We start from the raw sequence: 25,379 nt of genomic DNA, 5'->3' as shown, positions 1-25,379 counted from the left end.
GAGAGTACTCAAAACATTAGTTCAGTCAACTCAGTATTATCCGGTTAAAATTGAATTCAATTTGTAACCTTGCAAAAGATAATATAGTTAATCCAATTAGAAGGATTATTAAATTACAAAAAATATTTTTAGATTACCCTATTCATTCACTCGAGTAAATTTCCAAATCATTTGATTATGTACTAGTAAATTGTTAATTTTTTTGCATAATCTCCAAACAGTAGCAGCCCTAAACTAAAAGTGTCTAAAGTAAATAAATACACAATTGACTAAATAAGTGAGTATCGTGCAATAGGTCCAATAGTGTTGGAAATGTAAACGTTACACCCAAATAATCCAAATTGATTAAAAAACAATAGTGAGCCATTTTGTATTGTTGATTTTAATAGGATTACCTGTATGACACGTTGAACAAATTAACATTTAATCCCTGGCCTCATTCATCATTAATTACTGCCCTTTACAACGAGTTGGCTGGCAGATGGGTTTTTTTTTTTTAAACCAAAACTTCCCAATAACGTTTGTGAGTTTAGTTTTATACACATTAAGTGTGATTTATATAGTGTTGAGTAACTTTCTCGAACGTTTTGAAGACTCTCAAAGTGTGGGGTCCAGAAAAAGAAAAATACATTTTTTTTTTCATATATGAAGTTTTGGAAATCCTCCTAAAAACAATTGAAGTACCCTTTCACAACTTGTTTTTTGTGGAGTTTTGAAAAAAGGCAGGGCTAAATATATATTTAAAAACAAAAGCTAACAGAAAAGGGAAGTTGACAAAGGGGGAAGAAATTTAAAGATACGGTGACGTCATGAAGCATCTCGGCTCCGATTGGTTGTGTTCAAGTCACGAGAAACGTGATTGGCCGAAAGATTGCCGCTCTGCAGCCTGTATTTTGAACACAAACAGGAATAGCGTAGCATTATCTTCCACAGAAAGCGGAGGCTGTCAGGCGGTAGACGCTTTGTGCCGCCGTGCTCTGACCCACAACAACCATGACTCGGCAGAGCTAACATTTCATCTACTTTCACTCGGAAGAGCTAACATTTCATCTATTTCCACTCTCTCCCTTTTATTCTTCGGACACCATGTTTCCGTAACTTTCTGTTTTCGCAGCATGCTAAAAGCATTGCTCGCGAGTTAGCTTCCAACTCGTTATAATTGGCGAATTTCCACTAAAATTCCACTCGAAAGGCCTCTAAAACAACCCAGACTGCAGCCACGATACCACGAAGAACATCATGGATCAACTTTTAGGCAGCATTCGTCCCTCGGGCTCCGAGGTGAGGAGTAGGCCCGACGACATCCCCGGCCTTTCCTCGTCGGCTATGCCCCTGGACGCTAGCCATGCGACGGCCCATTGCAGGACGCTCTTCTCACCGGGCCCTGCCGTTGTTCACTCGCCAGTCACCAATTTAGCGTTGGACATGAACAAATTGGTGGGACTCGGAAGGTATTTTCAACTTTTAACGACGTTAGCTAAATTGCGAAAAGAGCTTTTCGGTTAACTCGCTATTTCCTGTACCCTAGCCAAGGAGATACACCGAAGAGGAGCAAACATGCCCGCCTGGAGAAAGCGTCCTCCTTCGGCTCTGATGTCTCCTCCGATGCCGGTGAGTTCTATAAAATCTTACATTTGACCACAAATGGACCATCCTAATACACGGAAGTCCGTTTTCGTTGACTTTTATGGTAACGTTCATTAGAAAATGGAGGAAAACCTCATTTGTGACTATCAATATCCAATGGTAGCTTATCAAACGTATGATATATTTTCCCCCATTTAAAATATATTGAAAATCTACTATTGATAAACAAGTCCCACTTCAAAATAATTAGACATTTGTTGAATGATACTCATTTTGAATGAAGGTCAAAACATGAAAAAGAACTTTCATTGCCCTTATTAAAATGGCTTCAGGGCGGCCATGTTTGAGGGGGCATCATTCCCAACAAAGTCAACATAGATTCACATTAAAAGGAACGCATTATTGGCTTTAATCTTTTAAAAAAATCATTTAGAAACGTCAAAGGGAATAGTATTTACACAGTGGCTTTGATGGACTTCTTTAGATGTCCAAGCCGTTAAAGTGTAAAGGAATTGAATGTTTACCAGCGATAAACAAATGGAATTTTGGTCAGAGAAAGTACAAATTGTAGTTTTGGACTGATTGTTTCCTATTGATAGCATGAGTATTGCTTCATTCTACTAACCCTCACATTTCAAACGGAAATTGAAAGACTAGTTTTTCGACTTGCGTAAGTGGACGTTTCTGATCTGGTGAGCGAGAGAGATCATAGTTTTAATTTTATGTATGTGTTTTTCTTCCTCAGGCGTCGGCATGGAGTCCCCCAGTTCCATCGACATCCGGGAAATGGAGGACGCGTAAGTAAAAAAAAAAAGTCTGTTGTTGTTGTCAGTCAACTTTGTCAATGCGACTGTTCTTTATCCCCCCCACCACCCGACCTCTCACTCTTCCCAGCCCCCAACTGCAACAGCTGACCCCCCCAGTATCTGAAGAGCTGGATGAATGACCTAAATCTATTGAAATACTCTCCAAATGGATCTTAACACATGATAAATCCTCCAGCTACTCCTAAATCAAGTTAAAATAGTCTTTGTCCAAGTCTTACGAGTACTGAAAGTCTTTAAATGTACAATTCTAACTAAAAATGACTTGGTATTTTCAATAAATGACCAAAGTAGCTGGTAGAATGACTCAAATACTTGTATATTTATCAATATATCCCATCAAAGTCATTCAAACAATCCTCGTCTGGTAAAGTATTTGTAACTCCTAAAAGTGCAACAAATACTTCTTAAATGTCCTAAAATATATCATACAAACATCCAAATACTTTTGAAACTCTTTAAATACTTGATAAAAGTGAGACAATGATATTCTAAATCCCCTGAAGTACTCTTTAAATCTATGTAAAGACTCTTAGTCCATCAAAGGACTCCCTTAAAAACGACTCCTATTTATTGACATGTCCCATAAATCCAACTAAATCTATTCTAAAATCAAATTAGCTTGGATTAAATTACTTTTTATGCACTCTATTCACTTTATCAGGGCGATTGGACGCCGCGCATCTGTCCTTTTTTGGTCGAACTCTGAAGTAATGTCAATTTGACCTTTAGGCCGAAGATCACAGTGGGGCCATTTTGACGGTGTTGGGCACCCTCTTCTCCTTGAATGGACGTTGGTGGGGGGAGGAGCTAGTCGCTTTTGGGAATGAGGCCAAGCACCCCCCACCGTTAGCCATACATTGAATGAGGGAGGCACGCTCCCTCGCTCGCCCCGGCAGACAAAAGGGGCCGGCCCACAGCCGGCGCCACCGCTCGGGCCGACATCTGCCGCATTATCCGCCACGCCAGCCCCTCCCGCTACGTTGCGCTTTTAGCATACAGGTGTGGCCCCCCGGGGCGGCCCACCGCTCGAACCTCAGCTTTTGACTTAAAAACGCAAGATAAAATCAAAATGGCGACACTACGGAAGAAAATGTGCTGAGTGGACTCTTTCTGAAGGGAACTGCTTGAACTGGTTTTGTTAATCAGTTGGAATTGTTGTATTTATATACATTTTTGTGGTTGTGCAGGTTTGAGAAGGCCATTCAACAGTCCAGCAGAGTCCACCAGTAAGTGGCCACTTTTGTTGCTTTTAATGCCCTTTTGGGTGGATCTCTTGTGCTCCATACTGTATCCAAATTGAAAGACTGCCTTCTGCTGGCCAAAATATGTAATGCAGAAATGGCTCTTCATTAAGACCCTCGAATATCGCGGTTTATGTAGAGCAGACAAAACGTTTTTTTTATCCTTTTGACATGGAATAACTAATGGTCGTTTCTGTTTGACAGGAAAATGCCCATCAGACGGAATAACTCCTTACCAGTAAGTGATGTTTCTGCAACCCCCCTGTCTTCTGATGCTGAATTTGTTGATGGACCTTTTTTTTCTTTTCTTTTTGTGTTTAGCTTCAGCTCCTTTGCTTCAGCCCCTCGTTGAAGGGATCCCAAGAAGAGACTCACCGCTACGGGATATTTGGCCGCCAGCCCGACGGGGGCCTCGCCGGCTCCCCCTTGTTGACTCAATGGGACGACAAGGAGAACATGGCCCAGGTCAGTCCGGCACACTCATCGTATTACAGAAATCGAGTTGACGTTAAAGCGAACCCGACGCCCTCATAATTCCATTTTGTGTCTTTTAGGAGTCCTTTGAGTTCAAGAAGCCCATCAAGCCGGCGTCCCGCCCCCGAATGCGCTCCTTCAACAACGGCCCCCCGAGAGACCCCTTTGCCCAACGCCCCGGCTCGGCGCCCGCCCTCATGGTATGTCCCGCCGCCGCCGTCCTGAGGACCGCCTCCACTCACGGGCAACCTCGCCGCAGTTTCCGGACGCCGACGGTTCGCCGTTCATGCGAAATTCTTCTTCGGCGGCGGCGGCCTCGCCGGACGAGGACGACGGCTTCCTGGACGCGCTGGACGACGAAGAGGACACTGAGGTGAGTGAGGCGGAGCTTCGATTTGGTGGTCACGGCGGTCCTTTTTTTAATGTTTTATTTGTCCTACGGTAGAATGGAGCCGGCGCCCCTCGAGGGATGGCTGATTTGCTCACAGCGCCCCTGGTGGCCGATGGCCTCGGTGACGACTCGGTAAATCCCACCGCTTGGCTATTGATAGTCATATGGATATTTATATTAATGCTTTATTTTTTCTAATCTAAAAAAAGTGCTCTTTTCTAAATTGACAAGTTTTTTAATGTTTTTTTTGTTGCAGCCCGGCGCACGTTGGCGACCACGCAGTCTCTTCCGCTCGCCATCGGCGCCCGGGGCGTGTCCGTCCCGCACCTGCGCCAAGCGTCCCGACTGCCCCGTGGACGAGAAATCGCCCGTGCGAGTCAAGCGGCGCCGGAGCTTGGCGGCATCCCAAGCGGACCAAATCGACGTCGAATCTCCTCGCAAGGTGAATATTTCATTGAGTTATTTTGCCTGGCATATTTATCAATTGTAAATATTTCTTGTTTTTGCCGTGTCCATCAGATTTGCTCACCGCTGCAGAGGTCCAAGTCCTTTTGCCAGTCGGAGATCGACAGAGTTCTGGAGAGGAACGAGCAGACCCCCGATCTCATCGGAGACTTTACCAAAGTTAGTACTAAATTCATTCCTTACCTTACTCACTATTTGTATTCCCTGTTATTTGGTTTAAATCCTATCTATGATATAAATGTATTTTAAAATACATATATATCATAGATATATTTAAACCAAATAGCAAGGAATATAAATTGTAATATTGTATAAAGGGCTCAAAAAACATTTTTGTTAGTGTTGATGTATAATTTTAATTTTTTTTCTTCTTCAGCCTTACGTGTTGCCCACGGTGGAAGGAAAACACCAGGACCTGAAATACGTCACCCCGGAAACGGTACGTGGACGCCAATCTCGCCGCCATCACCGTCTATTGACGACCATTTTCTTTTGCGTCTGGACAAAAGGTGGCGGCCGCCGTCGGGGGCGACTTTGAGCGTGTGCTGGAGCGACTTGTCATCATCGACTGCCGCTACCCGTACGAGTACGACGGCGGTCACATCAAGGTGAGGTGATGCCACCTGTGGGCACCAAAAAGCATGTTTACACGCTGTACAAAGTCCTCACATTTCTTTTCTTTCCCAGGGTGCAGTGAATCTTTACCTGGAGGACGACGTCCATGACTTTCTGCTGCGGGAGCCGTTGTCGGCGCGGGCGGACAAGCGCGTCATCGTGATCTTCCACTGCGAGTTCTCGTCGGAGAGGGGGCCGCGCATGTGCCGCTTTGTGCGCCAGCGCGACCGATCCCTCAACGAATATCCCACGCTACATTACCCGGAGCTCTATGTGCTCAAGGGAGGATACAAGGAGTTCTTCCCCCTCTTCCAGGTAAGCACGCACACTCTTTGTCTAATGGATGGGGGGCCATGTTGGCTCAAATAGACTTGTCCCCATTTCAGACGCGATGCGAACCCGAGTCTTACCGTCCCATGATGGACGAGGACTTCCGCGAGGACCTTCGCAAGTTCCGTCTGAAGAGTCGTTCTTGGGCCGGTGAGCGCAGCAAGCGGGACATGTACAGCCGCCTGAAAAAGTTCTGACAAAACCACTCTGGTCATTCAAAAGTGCCGTCACCGCCATCACCACTTTAACAATGTCTCAGTACTTAAAAACCAAGTAAGCGTTTCAGTTTTTTTTTTTACTCCACACTGCCATTTATAGATGAATTTTTTTTATTATTAATATTATTTTTCTTTTTTAAATAATGTTTTTCCCCTTCCCGTTTGAAACGCATGTTAACGTTGACACATTTTAGCCATCGCCAGGGCGCCAGTTTTTGTCCAATGTCTCCCCCCCCCCCCCCCCAGTTGACGCGAGGCCAATAAAAATCAGTGTGTTCCAATCCTGCAGTTTTATTCTTTTACTCCTAACATTTTGGGGTGAAATTCTCAGCCTTAAAAATGGGTGATGACCTAACCTTGATGCTAACTCTTGTGAACACTAATAAATTCACTACAATGTCGCCTAATTAAAAATTGATGTAAAATGCTCACTTACCATGCAAAAGGTTGTGGGTTCTAGGCCCATGTCTTCCAAGTTGTCACCTTTCAGCTGAAAAATAGATGAGCAACAATTAGGCAAGTTTAAAGCAAGTATAACTGTATGTGGAATTTTTTGAAGACATGTTTACTATAAATGGTCTTTTTTTTAAGAAAAAGTCTTACTATTATAGCCTATTTAAGTACCCTAAAATTCTTTAATATACACTTAATGAACCTAGCTTATTTAAGTACCCTGAAATAAATTAATATACATTTAATTACTATTCTAGCCTATTTAAGTACCCTAAAATTAAATGTTATACATTTAATTACTATTCTAGCCTATTTAAGAACCCTAAAATTAACTTGTATACTTTGAATTACTATTTTAGCCTATTTAAGTACCCTAGATTTAATTCATATACTTTAAGTGACTATTCTAGCTTATTGTTTTTCTTGAGAAACTAACAAAAAGATACTCCCTAAAGAGGAAAAGGCCCGTCTGCCTACCTGTTATTTCTTCGTCCTGCTGTTCTTTTTTCGTCCGCCAGAGGTCAGCAGCGAGGCGACGCGTGCCTGCGTGTGGTCCCGCTTTCTTTCAAGTGGCCTGTCACTCACTTGCGATGCCGTCAATGGCCACGCCCTCGTGACGGGCGCCTTTGATGTGACGGACGTGGCCGCGGACAATGGCCGCCGCTGTAAACGCTCGCCCGTTGCCCTGGAAACGTCCCTGCCATCAACATCAACAACAAAAAGGCAAGCCTATTGTTTCATGTCACAAACATTTCAACACGTAAAAGAGATCCATTTCTAATGTGGTAATCTTAGTTTTAAATGCTACTTAAAACTGTTATTTTGTCAAAACTAACTTTATTCGTACTGTTTTTTAAAGTCAAAGTGCAGAAAAATAACCAAAGAAATCATGTCCACTTACCTTTTCCTAACTTGCCGTGGGCCAATCAAGATGGAGTCATGGCTGTCAGTTGAACTTCTTTCCTGTCAACAGATACAAATACAAATAAAGTTTTCAATCTGGAATTACGTATTTTCAACAACATGCACATCAATTTAAGCCCATTAATATTGAAAAAGGGTCCCTTTTTCAAATAAAAGTCTCCCCAAAACTATCTCAAACGGCATCCATCTTGAACCCCCCCCTCCCCACCGCGAACTGCCCCCCCCCCAATGTAAGGGAGCTGGCATTTTATGGACAATGACACCCACAGGAAGTGTAAACACAGGTCAAGTGTTAAAGTCCAACCCGCCAATTCTCACCTCCATTAGAGGGGGGTGTCAACATCGGCACCCCCCCCCCCCCCACCTACCCCTAAAGTGCACCTGGGGCTAAACCCTGACAAATGAGGCTTTTGTTCTGCACCAAGGCCTGCAAAAATAGGAACACAGACCCAAAAAGTACTTCAAAATTCCCCCCAAATCCACATTTTATCCATCAATCCCCATTTAAGCCCCTCCCCTTTCCCCACTTCCCTTTCCAATTTATTTCCCAAACTCATTTGTGCATAATGGCCTATTAAAACTTTCCTGATGACCCCCCCCCCCCCCCCCTCCATTGAGTGTATTCCTTGTCTGGGTTCAATACACATAGGCCCCGCCCCCCACCAGCATCCTCTAACTGCTTCAATCGCTGTACCCCTAAAAAATTAAAGCCATCTAATTTTTCCTCCCGACAAAAATGGCGTCTTTGGCGGCTAGCGAACGATTTGGGGTGGTCTCGGAGTGTGTTTGCCTCCCTCATTAGACGTCCCGGTGTCGGCCGACGGCCAAAGAAGAGAAGAAAGCAAAGGAGAGGCGCCATGTTTGCAGAGGTGCCTGCCACGGCACCCCCGAGTCGTCTCTCCGCTTCTCAAAAAACGCAACTACGGTAAGACAGTCTAAGTCTAGTATTTCAAAATGGACGTCCTCTAGATGTTTCCATCATTTTATGTGACCCTAATCGTCACAAGTGGAGTGCGGGGGTGCTGGAGCCAATCCCAGCAAACTAACTAATGGCTAACTATCCTAATGAATAGCAAAGTACCCACAGAAAAGCCACTCTAGCCCAGAGAAACATCCCAACTAGTTAAAATGCCAATTTTTTTGTCTCCATGGACATAGCTGAAAACAAAGAAAAAGCAACTTCATTTTGTAGTTTTGACCCAAAAAAAATCCATATTTAGTAGTTGTTAATTGACAGGAAAGCTTCCTAATGACATGGCTAACGCTTCTGAATATGAAAGAGCGCCGACTTGATTGCTTAACGCCAGTCTATTGTGTTCCCTTAATCACTTTTCACCCCTCCATGCAAAAAAAGGAGCCCCCCCCCAAAAAAAATTGCAGTTCCTCCAGCACCCCCCCTCCCCTTCCCCGACCCCTAAAAGCCCCGCCCCCTGTTGATCCTCCTGAGCACAAAATCCAACAAGATCCTACTTGGCGAATTTGACGCCTCCCTTTCGGGGAACGACACCCCAGCTGCAAAACGGCCCACTTTTGCCTCGGCGTCGATGGCACGAGGGATCGATGCTTACCGGCAAATTATTGGTAGAAAAAAAAATGATTGACAGGCTGCAAGAGTCAAACATCTTTTAAAGTATAACTTCAATCTATTGCCAGTTTCCTAAAGTAACAGACATGCTGAAAAAAAACAAAGATTTGATAAAGTACTGCAAAATATGACCTTAATCCAGTAAAATACTGCCCAAAAGTAACTTTTCTACATAGGGAAATACTATGAAAAACATAAAAAATACCTAACAACACACTTTTCTACTTTCTTGAAATGACTTTCATACTCATGTATAATGTCTGAATAAAAAATATACTATGCACATAAAATATAGCTTATTCCTCTCTTGAAATAACCCTAACACTGAAAAAAGTCCCTCAACGAAGCTTTTGAATAAAAAGTCAATAATAATAAGCTAACTTTTGACAAAATCCTAGTAACTAACATTAAAACGCAAATTCAAATAGTACCTACTTATTATTAATTCATGTGTGCACCTTAAAGTGCATTTTTTAAATCCCATTATACCACTAAAAAAACATTGGATTCAATTCTCCCCACTATCAAAAGTCCTCTATTTCCCCTCCAATTGGACGCTCATGTCCGTCAATGGCGTCGCCTTAACTTAACGCACTTAACAAGATGATTTGCCTTTAACGCGATCAAAATCCCATTCGGCGACATCAAGGCTGTGAAGGAATTGGAAGCGTCCTCCGACGACGCCCCCCCCCCGCCATCCGTCTTCAAAAGCCCCCGTTCCCCTTCCTCCCCCTTCCTCCCCCCTCCTCCCCCCATGGCATGTTTGACAAACCCAGTTTGTCGACGACATCCCTCCCGCCAATTAATCGGTCGGCTCCTCTCATCTTGACACGGGACAAAAGCCCAGGGGGGGCGGAGCTAAATCCCATGTCGGCCACCGGGTGGGCGACATAAAAACTAAAGGCAAACATGAGACAGACAGACTATCAGTCTTACAGTTGAACTCTTCTTGTCAACATGTACGAGACGAGCAACGGATACTCATCGCCGCGTGCTTCCGGTCAGCAGCAACAGCAGCAGCGGACGATCGGCAAGAAATGCTGCTTCAGTATCGAAGCGCTCCTCGCCAAACCCGAGCGGCGTTCCAGCACCCCGATTTCCGTGAGCATGCCGCCCTACTCCGCCTCCTGCTGCCCGCCGAGCGTACCCGCACCCGCACCCGCAGCCGCAACGGCATCCTTCGGCCTGAGCTACCCGCCCCCGCCGGTGGGCTACTACTGCGGCTGCCCGGCTTTCAGCAACTATCAGGCGGCCTTTTACGCACCAGGTATCGCTCCCACTTTTGCCATTGACGACGACAGACGTCCAATCTCACTAGTTTTATTTGAATATCTTTTTTTTTTGGGGGGCGATTGAAGTGCATTTTTTGGACGTTTTAGGCCGTTTTGATGACTTTGGCGATGGAGTATTTCCGTTGCGTAGAGTTTAAAATGCATTCATTTTAATTTTGAAGTAATTTTAGGCTAAACCTTTAGTAGATTTTGAACACTTTTAGTAGTTTTTGCGATACTTTTAGTAGTTTTTGTCCAAACTTTTAGTAGTTTTTGTCCAAACTTTTAGTAGATTTTGTCCAAACTTTATTAAATCAATTGGTTTAATTGCCATGACACTTGCAAGTCACTTTTACCACTTATACAAATTTTTATGTTGACCTATTACTATTCATTTTTTTTATTGACTTGGACTATTTAGCGGTATCCAAAGTATTGACGCGACATCATTTCATCAGTTTTAAGAGTTGTTGTTGTTTTATAGTACTTATTTTGGCGTTTTTGCTCTTTTTCAGTGGTGGCAAAGGGGCACCCGGTGTCCAAGGGCGAGGGCAAGGTCAAGGGGCAGCTCGGCGGCAAGTCCAAGCGCACGCGCACCAGTTTCAGCAGCGAACAGCTGGCCCGCCTGGAGAAGGAGTTTGCCGGCCAGCAGTACATGGTGGGCTCCGAGAGGTTCCTGCTGGCCAAGGCCCTGCGCCTCAGCGAAGCTCAGGTCACTCTTTAGTACTTTGCCGTTCTGGGGTCCAGGGTTCGATCTCAAGTGGGTTGCCGTGGGTTTTTTTCACCGGGTACTCCTGTTTCTTCCCAGGCAAAACATGCATGCTAAGCTAATTGAATGCTAAATGGGGCCATGCCGTTTTTAACAAAAAAAGCCTTACTATACTATGTCGTTTTTTTGCGATAAAAAGCCTTACTATACTATGTCGTTTTTTTTAAGTCAGAATAATGCCTGACACTAATGTGACGGGTGGTTGTTGTTGTTTTGCAGGTGAAAGTGTGGTTCCAGAACCGTCGCATCAAATGGCGCAAACAGAGCTTGGAGCAGCAACAGGCCAAGTTGGCCAAGCTGGGGCTATCCGGCGCCGCCCCCAACGCCAACGCCGCTGCCGGCCCTCCCGAGCCACCCAAAAGCCCCGGATCTCAAGGCCACCAAGACGAAGAACCCGAATTTTCCGAATCCGAGGGCGACGTCGACCCTTGCTGACCGACCCTCCCGCCAAGAAACTTTTGTACATAGAAGATGGCCGCCTATTTCTATTTAATACGAGTATAGTTATGTATTTAAACCTTTCCACCTGTCATTTTCTAATAATGTATTTCAGAGTATATTTTGTGGAATGAAAATCATATGTTTGTCCACGCTTTGTCTTTAGAAGAATAAGGCTTTTTTTGTAACTCCTCCCCCTCAAAAAAAAGGAGGAATGTTCTTGAATATCTCCATTTTGGCTGTTATTGGAGGTCAGAGGTCACCTATCGAGGCAGGAAAGTGTCAAAGTTCTCACGCGTGGTGAAAACGGCGTTTAGCATATTTTACGCGGCGTGCGCCGTCTAATAGTCATTAGCTTTGAAGTGGAAGCACTAAAGGCTTTTTGTGAGAGGCCAATGGCCGCCGCCTCCCCCAAAAAGGGAGGGAAAGCCGGACTTCCCGTCTGCCTCGGGACCGCCGGCCAATCAGCACGCGGCGGGCGTAAACGTCAATCAAAGAGAATTTTCTAGCAGGTTAAATGGCCGTCGATGGAGCACCAAATATTGATTCAGGTCGTTTGTTTAGGTGGAGTGGGTGTCACCATCGTCACGTGGGTGCTACCAGTTGAGTGTCGCCATCTTTTTGACGCCTTCCATGGAATGAAATACATCCTCATCATGGCTTCCATTTTATATGACATGACACAGATAATAAGAATAAGGCCCAAGTTGTAGTATTAGTGTATGACCACGAGAGGGTAGCATAGGCCCAGAGAGATATACTGTGTTTTTTTGTTAATAAAAAAGCCTTACAAAACTGTCGTTTTTGGCGATAAAAAGCCTTACTATACTATGTCGTTTTTTGGCGCTAAAAAGCCTTACTATACTATGTCGTTTTTGAACATAAAAATGCCTTACTATACTATGTCGTTTTTTAACGAAAAAAAAGCCTTACTATACTATGTCGTTTTTGAACATAAAAATGCCTTACTATACTATGTCGTTTTTTTAACGAAAAAAAGCCTTACTATACTGTCGTTTTTTAACAAAAAAAGCCTTACTATACTATGTCGTTTTTTAACGAAAAAAAAAAGCCTTACTATACTATGTTGTTTTTTAACGAAAAAAAAGCCTTACTATACTATGTCGTTTTTTAACAAAAAAAGCCTTACTATACTATGTCGTTTTTAACGAAAAAAAGCCTTACTATACTATGTCATTTTTTAACAAAAAAAGCCTATGTCGTTTTTGGCGATAAAAAAGCCTTACTATAGTATGTCGTTTTTGGCGATAAAAAAGCCTTACTATAGTATGTCGTTTTTGGCGATAAAAAAAGCCTTACTATACTATGTCGTTTTTGGCGATAAAAAAGCCTTACTATAGTATGTCGTTTTTGGCTATAAAAAAGTCTTACTATAGTATGTCGTTTTTGGCGATAAAAAAGCCTTACTATACTATGTCGTTTTTGAACATAAAAAAGCCTTACTATACTATGTCGTTTTTGATGATAAAAAAGCCTTACTATAGTATGTCGTTTTTGGCGATAAAAAAGCCTTACTATAGTATGTCGTTTTTGTCGATAAAAAAGCCTTACTATACTATGTCGTTTTTGGCGATAAAAAAGCCTTACTATAGTATGTCGTTTTTGGCGATAAAAAAGCCTTACTATAGTATGTCGTTTTTGTCGATAAAAAAGCCTTACTATACTATGTCGTTTTTGGCGATAAAAAAGCCTTACTATAGTATGTCGTTTTTGGCGATAAAAAAGCCTTACTATACTATGTCGTTTTTGGCGATAAAAAAGCCTTACTATAGTATGTCGTTTTTGGCGATAAAAAAGCCTTACTATAGTATGTCGTTTTTTGCGATAAAAAAGCCTTACTATAGTATGTCGTTTTTGGCGATAAAAAAGTCTTACTATAGTATGTCGTTTTTGGCGATAAAAAAGCCTTACTATACTATGTCGTTTTTGGCGATAAAAAAGCCTTACTATAGTATGTCGTTTTTGTCGATAAAAAAGCCTTACTATACTATGTCGTTTTTGGCGATAAAAAAGCCTTACTATAGTATGTCGTTTTTGTCGATAAAAAAGCCTTACTATAGTATGTCGTTTTTGGCGATAAAAAAGCCTTACTATAGTATGTCGTTTTTGGCGATAAAAAAGCCTTACTATAGTATGTCGTTTTTGGCGATAAAAAAGCCTAACTATAGTATGTCGTTTTTGGCGATAAAAAAGCCTTACTATAGTATGTCGTTTTTGGCGATAAAAAAGTCTTACTATAGTATGTCGTTTTTGGCGGTAAAAAAGCCTTACTATACTATGTCGTTTTTGGCGATAAAAAAGCCTTACTATAGTATGTCGTTTTTGTCGATAAAAAAGCCTTACTATACTATGTCGTTTTTGGCGATAAAAAAGCCTTACTATAGTATGTCGTTTTTGGCGATAAAAAAGCCTTACTATAGTATGTCGTTTTTGTCGATAAAAAAGCCTTACTATAGTATGTCGTTTTTGTCGATAAAAAAGCCTTACTATACTATGTCGTTTTTGGCGATAAAAAAGCCTTACTATAGTATGTCGTTTTTGGCGATAAAAAAGCCTTACTATACTATGTCGTTTTTGGCGATAAAAAAGCCTTACTATAGTATGTCGTTTTTGGCGATAAAAAAGCCTTACTATAGTATGTCGTTTTTGGCGATAAAAAAGCCTTACTATACTATGTCGTTTTTGGCGATAAAAAAGCCTTACTATACTATGTCGTTTTTAACGATAAAAAAGCCTTACTATAGTATGTCGTTTTTGGCGATAAAAAAGCCTTACTATACTATGTCGTTTTTGGCGATAAAAAAGCCTAACTATAGTATGTCGTTTTTGGCGATAAAAAAGCCTTACTATAGTATGTCGTTTTTGGCGATAAAAAAGTCTTACTATAGTATGTCGTTTTTGGCGATAAAAAAGCCTTACTATACTATGTCGTTTTTGGCGATAAAAAAGCCTTACTATAGTATGTCGTTTTTGTCGATAAAAAAGCCTTACTATACTATGTCGTTTTTGGCGATAAAAAAGCCTTACTATAGTATGTCGTTTTTGGCGATAAAAAAGCCTTACTATACTATGTCGTTTTTGGCGATAAAAAAGCCTTACTATAGTATGTCGTTTTTGGCGATAAAAAAGCCTTACTATAGTATGTCGTTTTTGGCGATAAAAAAGCCTTACTATAGTATGTCGTTTTTGGCGATAAAAAAGTCTTACTATAGTATGTCGTTTTTGGCGATAAAAAAGCCTTACTATAGTATGTCGTTTTTGGCGATAAAAAAGCCTTACTATACTATGTCGTTTTTTGCGATAAAAAAGCCTTACTATAGTATGTCGTTTTTGGCGATAAAAAAGCCTTACTATACTATGTCGTTTTTGGCGATAAAAAAGCCTTACTATAGTATGTCGTTTTTGGCGATAAAAAAGCCTTACTATAGTATGTCGTTTTTGGCGATAAAAAAAGCCTTACTATACTATGTCGTTTTTGGCGATAAAAAAGCCTTACTATAGTATGTCGTTTTTGGCTATAAAAAAGTCTTACTATAGTATGTCGTTTTTGGCGATAAAAAAGCCTTACTATACTATGTCGTTTTTGGCGATAAAAAAGCCTTACTATAGTATGTCGTTTTTGTCGATAAAAAAGCCTTACTATACTATGTCGTTTTTGGCGATAAAAAAGCCTTACTATAGTATGTCGTTTTTGTCGATAAAAAAGCCCTACTATAGTATGTCGTTTTTGGCGATAAAAAAGCCTTACTATAGTATGTCGTTTTTGGCGATAAAAAAGCCTTACTATAGTATGTCGTTTTTGGCGATAAAAAAGCCTTACTATAGTATGTCGTTTTTGGCGATAAAAAAAGCCTTACTATACTATGTCGTTTTTGATGATAAAAAAGCCTTACTATAGTATGTCGTTTTTGACGATAAAAAAGCCTTACTATAGTATGTCGTTTTTGGCGATAAAAAAGCCTTACTATACTATGTCGTTTTTTGCGATAAAAAAGCCTTACTACAGTATGTCGTTTTTGGCGATAAAAAAGCCTTACTATACTATGTCGTTTTTGGCGATAAAAAAGCCTAACTATAGTATGTCGTTTTTGGCGATAAAAAAGCCTTACTATACTATGTCGTTTTTGGCGATAAAAAAGTCTTACTATAGTATGTCGTTTTTGGCGATAAAAAAGCCTTACTATACTATGTCGTTTTTGGCGATAAAAAAGCCTTACTATAGTATGTCGTTTTTGTCGATAAAAAAGCCTTACTATACTATGTCGTTTTTGGCGATAAAAAAGCCTTACTATAGTATGTCGTTTTTGTCGATAAAAAAGCCCTACTATAGTATGTCGTTTTTGGCGATAAAAAAGCCTTACTATAGTATGTCGTTTTTGGCGATAAAAAAGCCTTACTATAGTATGTCGTTTTTGGCGATAAAAAAGCCTTACTATAGTATGTCGTTTTTGGCGATAAAAAAGCCTTACTATACTATGTCGTTTTTGGCGATAAAAAAGCCTTACTATAGTATGTCGTTTTTGGCGATAAAAAAGCCTTACTATACTATGTCGTTTTTGGCGATAAAAAAGCCTTACTATAGTATGTCGTTTTTGGCGATAAAAAAGCCTTACTATAGTATGTCGTTTTTGGCGATAAAAAAGCCTTACTATAGTATGTCGTTTTTGGCGATAAAAAAGTCTTACTATAGTATGTCGTTTTTGGCGATAAAAAAGCCTTACTATAGTATGTCGTTTTTGGCGATAAAAAAGCCTTACTATACTATGTCGTTTTTGGCGATAAAAAAGCCTTACTATAGTATGTCGTTTTTGGCGATAAAAAAGCCTTACTATAGTATGTCGTTTTTGGCGATAAAAAAGCCTTACTATAGTATGTCGTTTTTGTCGATAAAAAAGCCTGACTATACTATGTCGTTTTTGGCGATAAAAAAGCCTTACTATAGTATGTCGTTTTTGGCGATAAAAAAGCCTTACTATACTATGTCGTTTTTGGCGATAAAAAAGCCTTACTATAGTATGTCGTTTTTGGCGATAAAAAAGCCTTACTATAGTATGTCGTTTTTGGCGATAAAAAAGCCTTACTATACTATGTCGTTTTTGGCGATAAAAAAGCCTTACTATACTATGTCGTTTTTAACGATAAAAAAGCCTTACTATAGTATGTCGTTTTTGGCGATAAAAAAGCCTTACTATACTATGTCGTTTTTGGCGATAAAAAAGCCTAACTATAGTATGTCGTTTTTGGCGATAAAAAAGCCTTACTATAGTATGTCGTTTTTGGCGATAAAAAAGTCTTACTATAGTATGTCGTTTTTGGCGATAAAAAAGCCTTACTATACTATGTCGTTTTTGGCGATAAAAAAGCCTTACTATAGTATGTCGTTTTTGTCGATAAAAAAGCCTTACTATACTATGTCGTTTTTGGCGATAAAAAAGCCTTACTATAGTATGTCGTTTTTGGCGATAAAAAAGCCTTACTATACTATGTCGTTTTTGGCGATAAAAAAGCCTTACTATAGTATGTCGTTTTTGGCGATAAAAAAGCCTTACTATAGTATGTCGTTTTTGGCGATAAAAAAGCCTTACTATAGTATGTCGTTTTTGGCGATAAAAAAGTCTTACTATAGTATGTCGTTTTTGGCGATAAAAAAGCCTTACTATAGTATGTCGTTTTTGGCGATAAAAAAGCCTTACTATACTATGTCGTTTTTTGCGATAAAAAAGCCTTACTATAGTATGTCGTTTTTGGCGATAAAAAAGCCTTACTATACTATGTCGTTTTTGGCGATAAAAAAGCCTTACTATAGTATGTCGTTTTTGGCGATAAAAAAGCCTTACTATAGTATGTCGTTTTTGGCGATAAAAAAAGCCTTACTATACTATGTCGTTTTTGGCGATAAAAAAGCCTTACTATAGTATGTCGTTTTTGGCTATAAAAAAGTCTTACTATAGTATGTCGTTTTTGGCGATAAAAAAGCCTTACTATACTATGTCGTTTTTGAACATAAAAAAGCCTTACTATACTATGTCGTTTTTGATGATAAAAAAGCCTTACTATAGTATGTCGTTTTTGACGATAAAAAAGCCTTACTATAGTATGTCGTTTTTGGCGATAAAAAAGCCTTACTATACTATGTCGTTTTTTGCGATAAAAAAGCCTTACTACAGTATGTCGTTTTTGGCGATAAAAAAGCCTTACTATACTATGTCGTTTTTGGCGATAAAAAAGCCTAACTATAGTATGTCGTTTTTGGCGATAAAAAAGCCTTACTATACTATGTCGTTTTTGGCGATAAAAAAGTCTTACTATAGTATGTCGTTTTTGGCGATAAAAAAGCCTTACTATACTATGTCGTTTTTGGCGATAAAAAAGCCTTACTATAGTATGTCGTTTTTGTCGATAAAAAAGCCTTACTATACTATGTCGTTTTTGGCGATAAAAAAGCCTTACTATAGTATGTCGTTTTTGTCGATAAAAAAGCCCTACTATAGTATGTCGTTTTTGGCGATAAAAAAGCCTTACTATAGTATGTCGTTTTTGGCGATAAAAAAGCCTTACTATAGTATGTCGTTTTTGGCGATAAAAAAGCCTTACTATAGTATGTCGTTTTTGGCGATAAAAAAGCCTTACTATACTATGTCGTTTTTGGCGATAAAAAAGCCTTACTATAGTATGTCGTTTTTGGCGATAAAAAAGCCTTACTATACTATGTCGTTTTTGGCGATAAAAAAGCCTTACTATAGTATGTCGTTTTTGGCGATAAAAAAGCCTTACTATAGTATGTCGTTTTTGGCGATAAAAAAGCCTTACTATAGTATGTCGTTTTTGGCGATAAAAAAGTCTTACTATAGTATGTCGTTTTTGGCGATAAAAAAGCCTTACTATAGTATGTCGTTTTTGGCGATAAAAAAGCCTTACTATACTATGTCGTTTTTTGCGATAAAAAAGCCTTACTATAGTATGTCGTTTTTGGCGATAAAAAAGCCTTACTATACTATGTCGTTTTTGGCGATAAAAAAGCCTTACTATAGTATGTCGTTTTTGGCGATAAAAAAGCCTTACTATAGTATGTCGTTTTTGGCGATAAAAAAGTCTTACTATAGTATGTCGTTTTTGGCGATAAAAAAGCCTTACTATAGTATGTCGTTTTTGGCGATAAAAAAGTCTTACTATAGTATGTCGTTTTTGGCGATAAAAAAGCCTTACTATAGTATGTCGTTTTTGTCGATAAAAAAGCCTTACTATACTATGTCGTTTTTGATGATAAAAAAGCCTTACTATAGTATGTCGTTTTTGGCAATAAAAAAGCCTTACTATAGTATGTCGTTTTTGTCGATAAAAAAGCCTTACTATACTATGTCGTTTTTGGCGATAAAAAAGCCTTACTATAGTGTGTCGTTTTTTGCGATAAAAAAGCCTTACTATACTATGTCGTTTTTGCGATAAAAAAGCCTTACTATCGTATGTCGTTTTTGGCGATAAAAAAGCCTTACTATAGTATGTTGTTTTTTTGCGATAAAAAACCTTACTATATACGTTATATATGTTGGGGGCGGGGTGATTTCCCCTATCTCGTGAGAAAGTTTTCTTTCAAGCGTTGAGGAGCGCAAAACGTACAAAAAAACACTTAAGGCGGTTAATGATTGACATGTGAATGTGTCGCGATTTGCAATCGAAAGTGATTAGAGCGTCGAACAAGCTGTTGATGAAGTCTTTGCAGCATTAATGGCGCCCAAAAAGGCACAGTTTTTCGCTTCCGACGTTGACGTCAGGCGACCAGTCGACTCAGACGGAACGCCTCATTACTTTCAATTCGCATATATTACATTTTTTTGGGGGGGTCTCTCTCCTTAAATGGTGCCTAACCGCGTTAACGTGCATCTCATTTCCATCATATTAGTTCTAAATGAGTTTGTTTCTTTAAATTTCGTTTCAATTTAGCATTTAAAAAAAAAATACACATTGGGCCTCAAATAAGTGACAACCTAAAAATTATATGTAACAATCTTCACAAACAGATCCAAGTCCAAATATAGGCATTTTAAAGCTAAAATAATGATCTAATAATGAATCATATTTTCTTAACATACTACCAAAAAAGTATCCTGTATTTTTTCCAACTTAAAAATATCATGTCAACACTAAGAAAGATGACAACCCTAAAAGTCAAAATGAATTGGACGTCTATGACCGTCAAGAGAAACAAAATAATAACAAGAAACAAGTAACAATTTGTTAGCATCTAAGCAACACATTTGCAGTCATTTTCCTCATTTTAAGAACGAACGCTTCATTAAACACGCACTTGGATTTAAGCAAGCCTCCCCTTGACTGACAGCTCATCTCGCCCAATTAGCGCCTGCCCGAGCCACTCCCCTTCGACCACCAAACTAAGCCCCTCCCTTCGCTCTCACTTGCGCAGCCTTGCGTGAAGCGCAAATCTTTAGCGTGAAGGAGAGCTTGCAGCCAGCACTTTTTGGAGGAACATCTCCACGACAAAAGACCGGACATGCCTCACTAAAAAAAATAATAATAATCATCATCATAATAATAATAATAACAAGAAGAAAAAGTAAAGTGGAAAGCATGTTCGCACCAGCCGGGAAGCGCTGCTTCACCATCGAATCCCTAGTGGCCAAGGAGAACCCGCTCCAAGCCGACGAACCTCTCCGACCGACGGCTCTCAGCTACGCCGGGCCGGACGCTTCGCTCATGGGCGGCTACCAAGGCTCGTCGGCCGCTCACGCACCGGTCCCCGGTCCGGGTCCGACTGCGGCCGCCGCAGCGGCAGCAGCCGCCGCCGCCGCTGCCGCCGCTTTGGCCCGCTCGCTCTACCCGAACCCGGCCGAGCTGGTGTTCCCGGAGTCGGTGAACCACCCGCCGCCGCCGCCGCTGAGCACGAGCGCCGGGGCGAGCGCGCACTCGCACCCGCATCCCCACTCGCACCCTCACGGGCAGCAGCACCACGGGGCGCATCAGAACCAGCACTTGCAGCACCTCCAGCACCACCACGCGCACTTCTTTGGCTCGGCGCAACACCGAGAGCCGCTTCATTTTTACCCCTGGGTGCTTCGGAATCGGTTTTTTGGACACAGATTTCAAGGTAATTTTCGCAAATTACATTTTAGTTGACAATTTACGAGTCAAAATAAAAGGAAAAAAATAGTTTTGCGAAAAAATGATGAGGATTATGCTATTTATGTTCCACAACTCCGCAAATGTCGACATAAAATAAAGCCAAACAGCCTTTTAATTTTCACTTCAAATTATGAATAAGCCATAATTATAGCCCAATTGTGGTTAAATATGAAATAATTTCAGAAAAATACGTCTCACACAGGCGATGGTTTCTTTAATTTTATCAATAATAAGATGGATCCATATTTCTGGTTGACGTTCTAACAATTTCCTCACAAAATATATTCCATAATCATAAAATAATCAACTATTATAAATCATTTTTACTCGTTTTTTATATATATCTGACATCCAAGCCAACGTTCTTCTATCAAAATGAAAAAAAAATAAAGCAAAAAGAAAACAATTATCACTCATAACTATATCTAAAGTAAATTAATCACGTTTTATAAAAGCATCATTTACAACATAATTTTTGGGTTTCTTGTATAAATGTGTAAATATACTTTTTATACAGTATTAAATCCTTTTGTTGCCAGTGAAGACAACATTTATTTATAATATCTATAAAGAATGAATAATGAAATTAAAAAAAACAAGCATTTTAGCGGCCAAATTTGACTTTTCAATCCTGTACTACGTAATCATGTATTTTATAAAGTCACGTCTAATACTAAAAACATAGTAAAGTCATTATGTTGCCATTGAAGACAGTAAACGCGCCAATGAATGATCTCATTTATTTATGAGTTACTAATAATAATAATTTAAAATATCAAGTCCCTTTTAAAATTCCGCAGTATTCTAATTGATATAATTTGAAATAATATCCAACAATAACACCATATTAAAGCCATTAACTGCTGCCATTGACAGAGAAGACAAATATGAGTGATTCATATTTATTTATGATATCATAAAATAAAGGCGAATCAGTTTTAACCTCCAAAAGACAATTTGTAATACTCTAGTATTTATCATTAAAACTATACGCTACTAATCAAAATGAAATGAATTAGAAAATATGAAATATCAAGCATGGATTCATGTTTAAAAATATGAAATAAAGGGATTTTCCCTGAAATTGACAGTGACAGACAAGTCAAAACAATATTAACTGACACTAAGTGACCACATTTCACAGCTATTAACATCTATTAATGTCTAATCAAATTGGGCCTGCCAATCAAAATGGAATGGACGTCAATGCCCGGCAATGATAGCCAATCAGATGATAAATTCACTATTTGCCCCTTTACGATTAATTTAAACATGCTGAATAATAATAAAATATCCATATTGAACAAAAATAATAAATTAACTCAAACTAGATTGGACGTATTTGGCCGTCAAAGCCGGCTTTTATAATGAATTATCTTCATATTTTATAATTATGGCTTTTTTATTAATTTTCGCACTTGCATTTTATGAAACTCATAATACAGCAATTTTGTGGGTTGGACGTCTGTCGCCGTCAATGATGTCATCAAAAGAGTAAACGCGAAAATTTGAGAACTATTGCTCTTCCTACTTTATAATATAAATCGTACGAAAAAAACAATACTTACAGTTTTCCCATTTGTCTTTATGTAATCATTTCCCAACACTAATAGATTATAAATACTGAATTGAGGAGGTTTGGACGTCCGTCGCCGTCGCTGACGTATAGGTATTTACTTTGCGTCGAAACGTTTCCTAACCACTTCCGCCTTTCAATATTAACTTTATTTATACCATAATAACAACAAAAAACAAAACGACCTCTTTAAAAACAAGCCTTACATTTCGCGCATATACCTCGTTATTTCTAACACACACGGATGTAAATTATAAAACACAATTAAAAAAAATATATAAATAAATGTTTTAAGAAAAAAAATGTTTGTGGACTCACCCTTTTATTTTCCTTGTGGATAGGTCACGAGGTATCCCAGGACGGCCTGCTCCTCCACGGCCCGTTCGCTCGGAAGCCCAAACGGATCCGAACTGCCTTTTCGCCATCGCAGCTGCTGCGTTTAGAACGGGCCTTCGAGAAGAACCATTATGTGGTGGGCGCCGAGCGGAAGCAACTGGCCGGAGGCCTCAGTCTGTCCGAAACGCAGGTGGGCAAACCGAACGGTGTGCTCTTGTTTTTCCTCGGCATCCTCCGGTTGGAATCTTCGAGATCGATCCAACAAAAAGTATTCCTGGGAATCCTTCTTCGCGTTGGTATCGCTTAACTCCTCGATAGTTTTAGTTGCTCGGGAAACATTTATGAGAATACGACTTTATGTATAATAGTCGTTAATAATATATGGCTAGCTAGCTAGCACAAACATTGCGTCCGTATCAGATTGCGTTTTTCCACATGTCTCCGCCTTCCAACACACTAGAATCAAACTTCCGGACAGCTTGTTGATAATTAGTTGATGGCTTGATTCAGGTGTGTTCGAGGAATGCGACAAGGGGGAGAAAAGACCGGATAGGTGCCCTTGGTGACGCCTGAACAAATATGTCGTACATAGGGAGAAATTAAAGTCGAAAAATACGATAGAATTTGGAAATCAAACATTTATTAATTAATAAATGGAAGAGGAAAATATGCGTGGGATTAATTTATTAAAAAAATAATTATAGGATTTTATAAACTAATTTTTATTTTTAGTATTTGTTTACGTCTGCATTTGTGCTCTGTAGTAAAACGGGAAATCATTTTTATTACAAAATATTTATTTTATATAAGTTAAATATTGTCCAATAATTCTTTATAGCTTTTTATTTATTGTTTGTTTACAAAATGACATTATTTCATTTGTATTGGTCTCAACGTTTTATTCTGTAATTTGATACTCCATTTGATGAATTTAATATTTTGACTATAAAGTATACAAATATATAGTTAGCCCCCCTATTAAATATAGTCAAAACATACTAGCCTGTTGATTTGGTTGAAATACTACACTACTACTAATACTACTACAATTTTATAGTGATTCATTAAAAAAATGAGAATATGTAAATCAATATTTTTCCATTACATTATGCTTTAGGACTTACTAATAATAATCTATTTGAGTATGTTTTCCAGCTCTGTATAAATATCAAAATATTGAATACGAGGATTTTTAAATTTAAAATTTCTAAACAACAGTGGCATTAATTTCCCAAGAAATTACAAAACAAATAATTGTAAATTAATTTTTCTAAATGTAATAACTCACCCACGCTTGCCTCCATCTGGCCATTATTTTAAAAAATGACTGTGCAAACAGTTCATTTTTTTTAATGAAGTATTTGAAAGACAGACCCAAAATGGCGGCGGGCGCGACTTGGGCGCACGCCGGTAATCGGCGCCGATGTTTACCAGGCGACGTTGCCGCTTTGACAAGTGGAAAATAGCGTGCCAGGTGTTTAACGCTCCCGTGGGATGAAAGGCCGCCGGTGTCGATGAGGCCTAATGGAGCAGAAAAAAAGCCAGTCGCCATTCGGCCTCGGGGCTCAACTCATTTCTTGCCAATGAGTAAATCCAAATAAGCTAGTTATGACTTGGCTTCAATGCCAATGCGCTGAAGGTCGCCCCCACCAACATGGCCGCCCCGTAGGCTATTTTGGTAGGGCTTACCTAAGCTTTTTTTGCCTCCAATTCGACTCATTTTAATAGACGTCAAATCTGAAGAACTTACTGCGGCGGCCATATTGGTACAGACCACATTCCCATCCAAATGAATGCGTTGAATTTCATTGGCCGCCAGCTTTCCACCTGAAACACATTGGATGTTTGTTTATTAGCGATAACCTTAATGGAAGGCGGAACGTGTGTAAAGATAGTTTGTCGCCCCTGCCAAGATGGCTGCCGGGAGGCCACATGTCAAAGTCAATGCATTAAAGTATCTGAAGGTCATTTCCGATTGATTTGGACGGACTTACCTATTGCTTTGTTGGTTCTTGCTGACTTTGGGGCATTTCCGGGTCACTTCCTGTTGGTTTTAAGGAATATTCAGGTTCATTGATCACTCATGGATGCCACCATTTTGAATGCAAATCAGAAAATTAAAGTGTTCCATTCTATTTGTACAGTATGAACGAGCCAGAAATTACCATAGTCTTTTGGGCCGGACCGGACCCACTAGCGGACCACTTCTGGCCCGCGAGGCCTATGTTTGACACCACTTCCTTACAACTAGGTTATTCTAGTGGACTATCTTTCTGAGATGGACGGCCCTGGACGTAAAATCAATTTTGACATAGTTTAGCTTTTTTAAATTGTCTTCTTTGTGGGTTTTTGAAATGTTTGAGTCTTTCTTAAAGTGGCATTTCTTTGGCACAGGTGAAGGTGTGGTTCCAGAACCGGAGGACCAAGTACAAACGGCAAAAACTGGAAGAGGACGGACCAGAGTCCCAGCAGAAAAAGAAGGGCAGCCACCACATCAACCGATGGCGCGTGGCCACCAAGCAAAACGCCTCCGAGGACATCGACGTGGTCACCTCCGAGGACTGACAGGCCCCGCCCACGCCTTCCGCCCACACCCCCCACGGGACCAACCGAGACGCCCATCAAACCCACCCGACCCACCGCCGCCGCCGCGTTATTTATTACGGAAGATGATGAAGTAGACTTTTGGCCCGAGGCACAAAATGGACGCCCCGGCCAGT

At 40.0% G+C, this 25,379-nt stretch overlaps 3 protein-coding genes and 1 long non-coding RNA gene across 5 annotated transcripts; 3 read left to right on the top strand and 1 right to left on the bottom strand.

Moving 5' to 3' along the window:
- The first annotated feature begins 884 nt into the window (after positions 1-884).
- On the top strand, positions 885-6,429 carry cdc25b (cell division cycle 25B). Of its 2 annotated transcripts, XM_077730851.1 has the most exons (15): positions 885-1,451; positions 1,529-1,611; positions 2,333-2,384; positions 3,602-3,640; positions 3,860-3,893; positions 3,977-4,120; positions 4,210-4,329; positions 4,389-4,502; positions 4,575-4,652; positions 4,777-4,962; positions 5,040-5,144; positions 5,362-5,424; positions 5,495-5,593; positions 5,673-5,915; positions 5,987-6,429. In XM_077730851.1, exons 1-15 carry the CDS (start codon positions 1,240-1,242, stop codon positions 6,125-6,127), a joined length of 1,713 nt encoding a protein of 570 aa, XP_077586977.1. In that variant the 5' UTR covers positions 885-1,239; the 3' UTR covers positions 6,128-6,429. The 2 variants fall into 2 exon arrangements, with proteins under 2 accessions (XP_077586977.1, XP_077586978.1); XM_077730852.1 differs by lacking the exons at positions 885-1,451; positions 1,529-1,611 and adding an exon at positions 2,059-2,257.
- LOC144206111 (uncharacterized) lies at positions 5,302-22,414 on the bottom strand. Its single transcript, XR_013328298.1, has 7 exons — positions 22,316-22,414; positions 7,503-7,564; positions 7,079-7,298; positions 6,585-6,638; positions 6,011-6,123; positions 5,691-5,936; positions 5,302-5,608 (listed from the first exon to the last, which is right to left on the bottom strand). It is a non-coding gene; the product is annotated as an uncharacterized LOC144206111 (long non-coding RNA).
- Positions 10,068-11,739, top strand: noto (notochord homeobox). The gene is made up of 3 exons (XM_077731512.1): positions 10,068-10,377; positions 10,897-11,093; positions 11,370-11,739. The coding sequence occupies exons 1-3, from the start codon at positions 10,068-10,070 to the stop codon at positions 11,583-11,585; spliced, it is 723 nt and encodes a 240-aa protein (XP_077587638.1). The 3' UTR covers positions 11,586-11,739.
- On the top strand, positions 20,087-25,379 carry emx1 (empty spiracles homeobox 1). Its single transcript, XM_077730853.1, has 3 exons — positions 20,087-20,712; positions 22,665-22,849; positions 25,054-25,379. Exons 1-3 carry the CDS (start codon positions 20,196-20,198, stop codon positions 25,222-25,224), a joined length of 873 nt encoding a protein of 290 aa, XP_077586979.1. The 5' UTR covers positions 20,087-20,195; the 3' UTR covers positions 25,225-25,379.

Source organism: Stigmatopora nigra, chromosome 13 (assembly GCF_051989575.1).
Source record: "Stigmatopora nigra isolate UIUO_SnigA chromosome 13, RoL_Snig_1.1, whole genome shotgun sequence".
NCBI lineage: Eukaryota > Metazoa > Chordata > Actinopteri > Syngnathiformes > Syngnathidae > Stigmatopora > Stigmatopora nigra.
Note: the sequence above shows the minus strand (reverse complement) of the source record. Positions and strands in the feature narration are given on the sequence as shown.

Coding starts and splice junctions, on each gene's coding strand:
- cdc25b (XM_077730851.1), top strand. CDS start 1,240: ATGGATCAACTTTTAGGCAGCATTCGTCCCTCGGGCTCCGAGGTGAGG. Junction 3,894..3,976: donor GACGGAATAACTCCTTACCA/GTAAGTGATGTT, acceptor TTTTGTGTTTAG/CTTCAGCTCCTTTGCTTCAG. Junction 4,653..4,776: donor ATGGCCTCGGTGACGACTCG/GTAAATCCCACC, acceptor TTTTTGTTGCAG/CCCGGCGCACGTTGGCGACC.
- noto (XM_077731512.1), top strand. CDS start 10,068: ATGTACGAGACGAGCAACGGATACTCATCGCCGCGTGCTTCCGGTCAG. Junction 10,378..10,896: donor GGCGGCCTTTTACGCACCAG/GTATCGCTCCCA, acceptor GCTCTTTTTCAG/TGGTGGCAAAGGGGCACCCG. Junction 11,094..11,369: donor TGCGCCTCAGCGAAGCTCAG/GTCACTCTTTAG, acceptor GTTGTTTTGCAG/GTGAAAGTGTGGTTCCAGAA.
- emx1 (XM_077730853.1), top strand. CDS start 20,196: ATGTTCGCACCAGCCGGGAAGCGCTGCTTCACCATCGAATCCCTAGTG. Junction 20,713..22,664: donor TTTTGGACACAGATTTCAAG/GTAATTTTCGCA, acceptor CCTTGTGGATAG/GTCACGAGGTATCCCAGGAC. Junction 22,850..25,053: donor TCAGTCTGTCCGAAACGCAG/GTGGGCAAACCG, acceptor TCTTTGGCACAG/GTGAAGGTGTGGTTCCAGAA.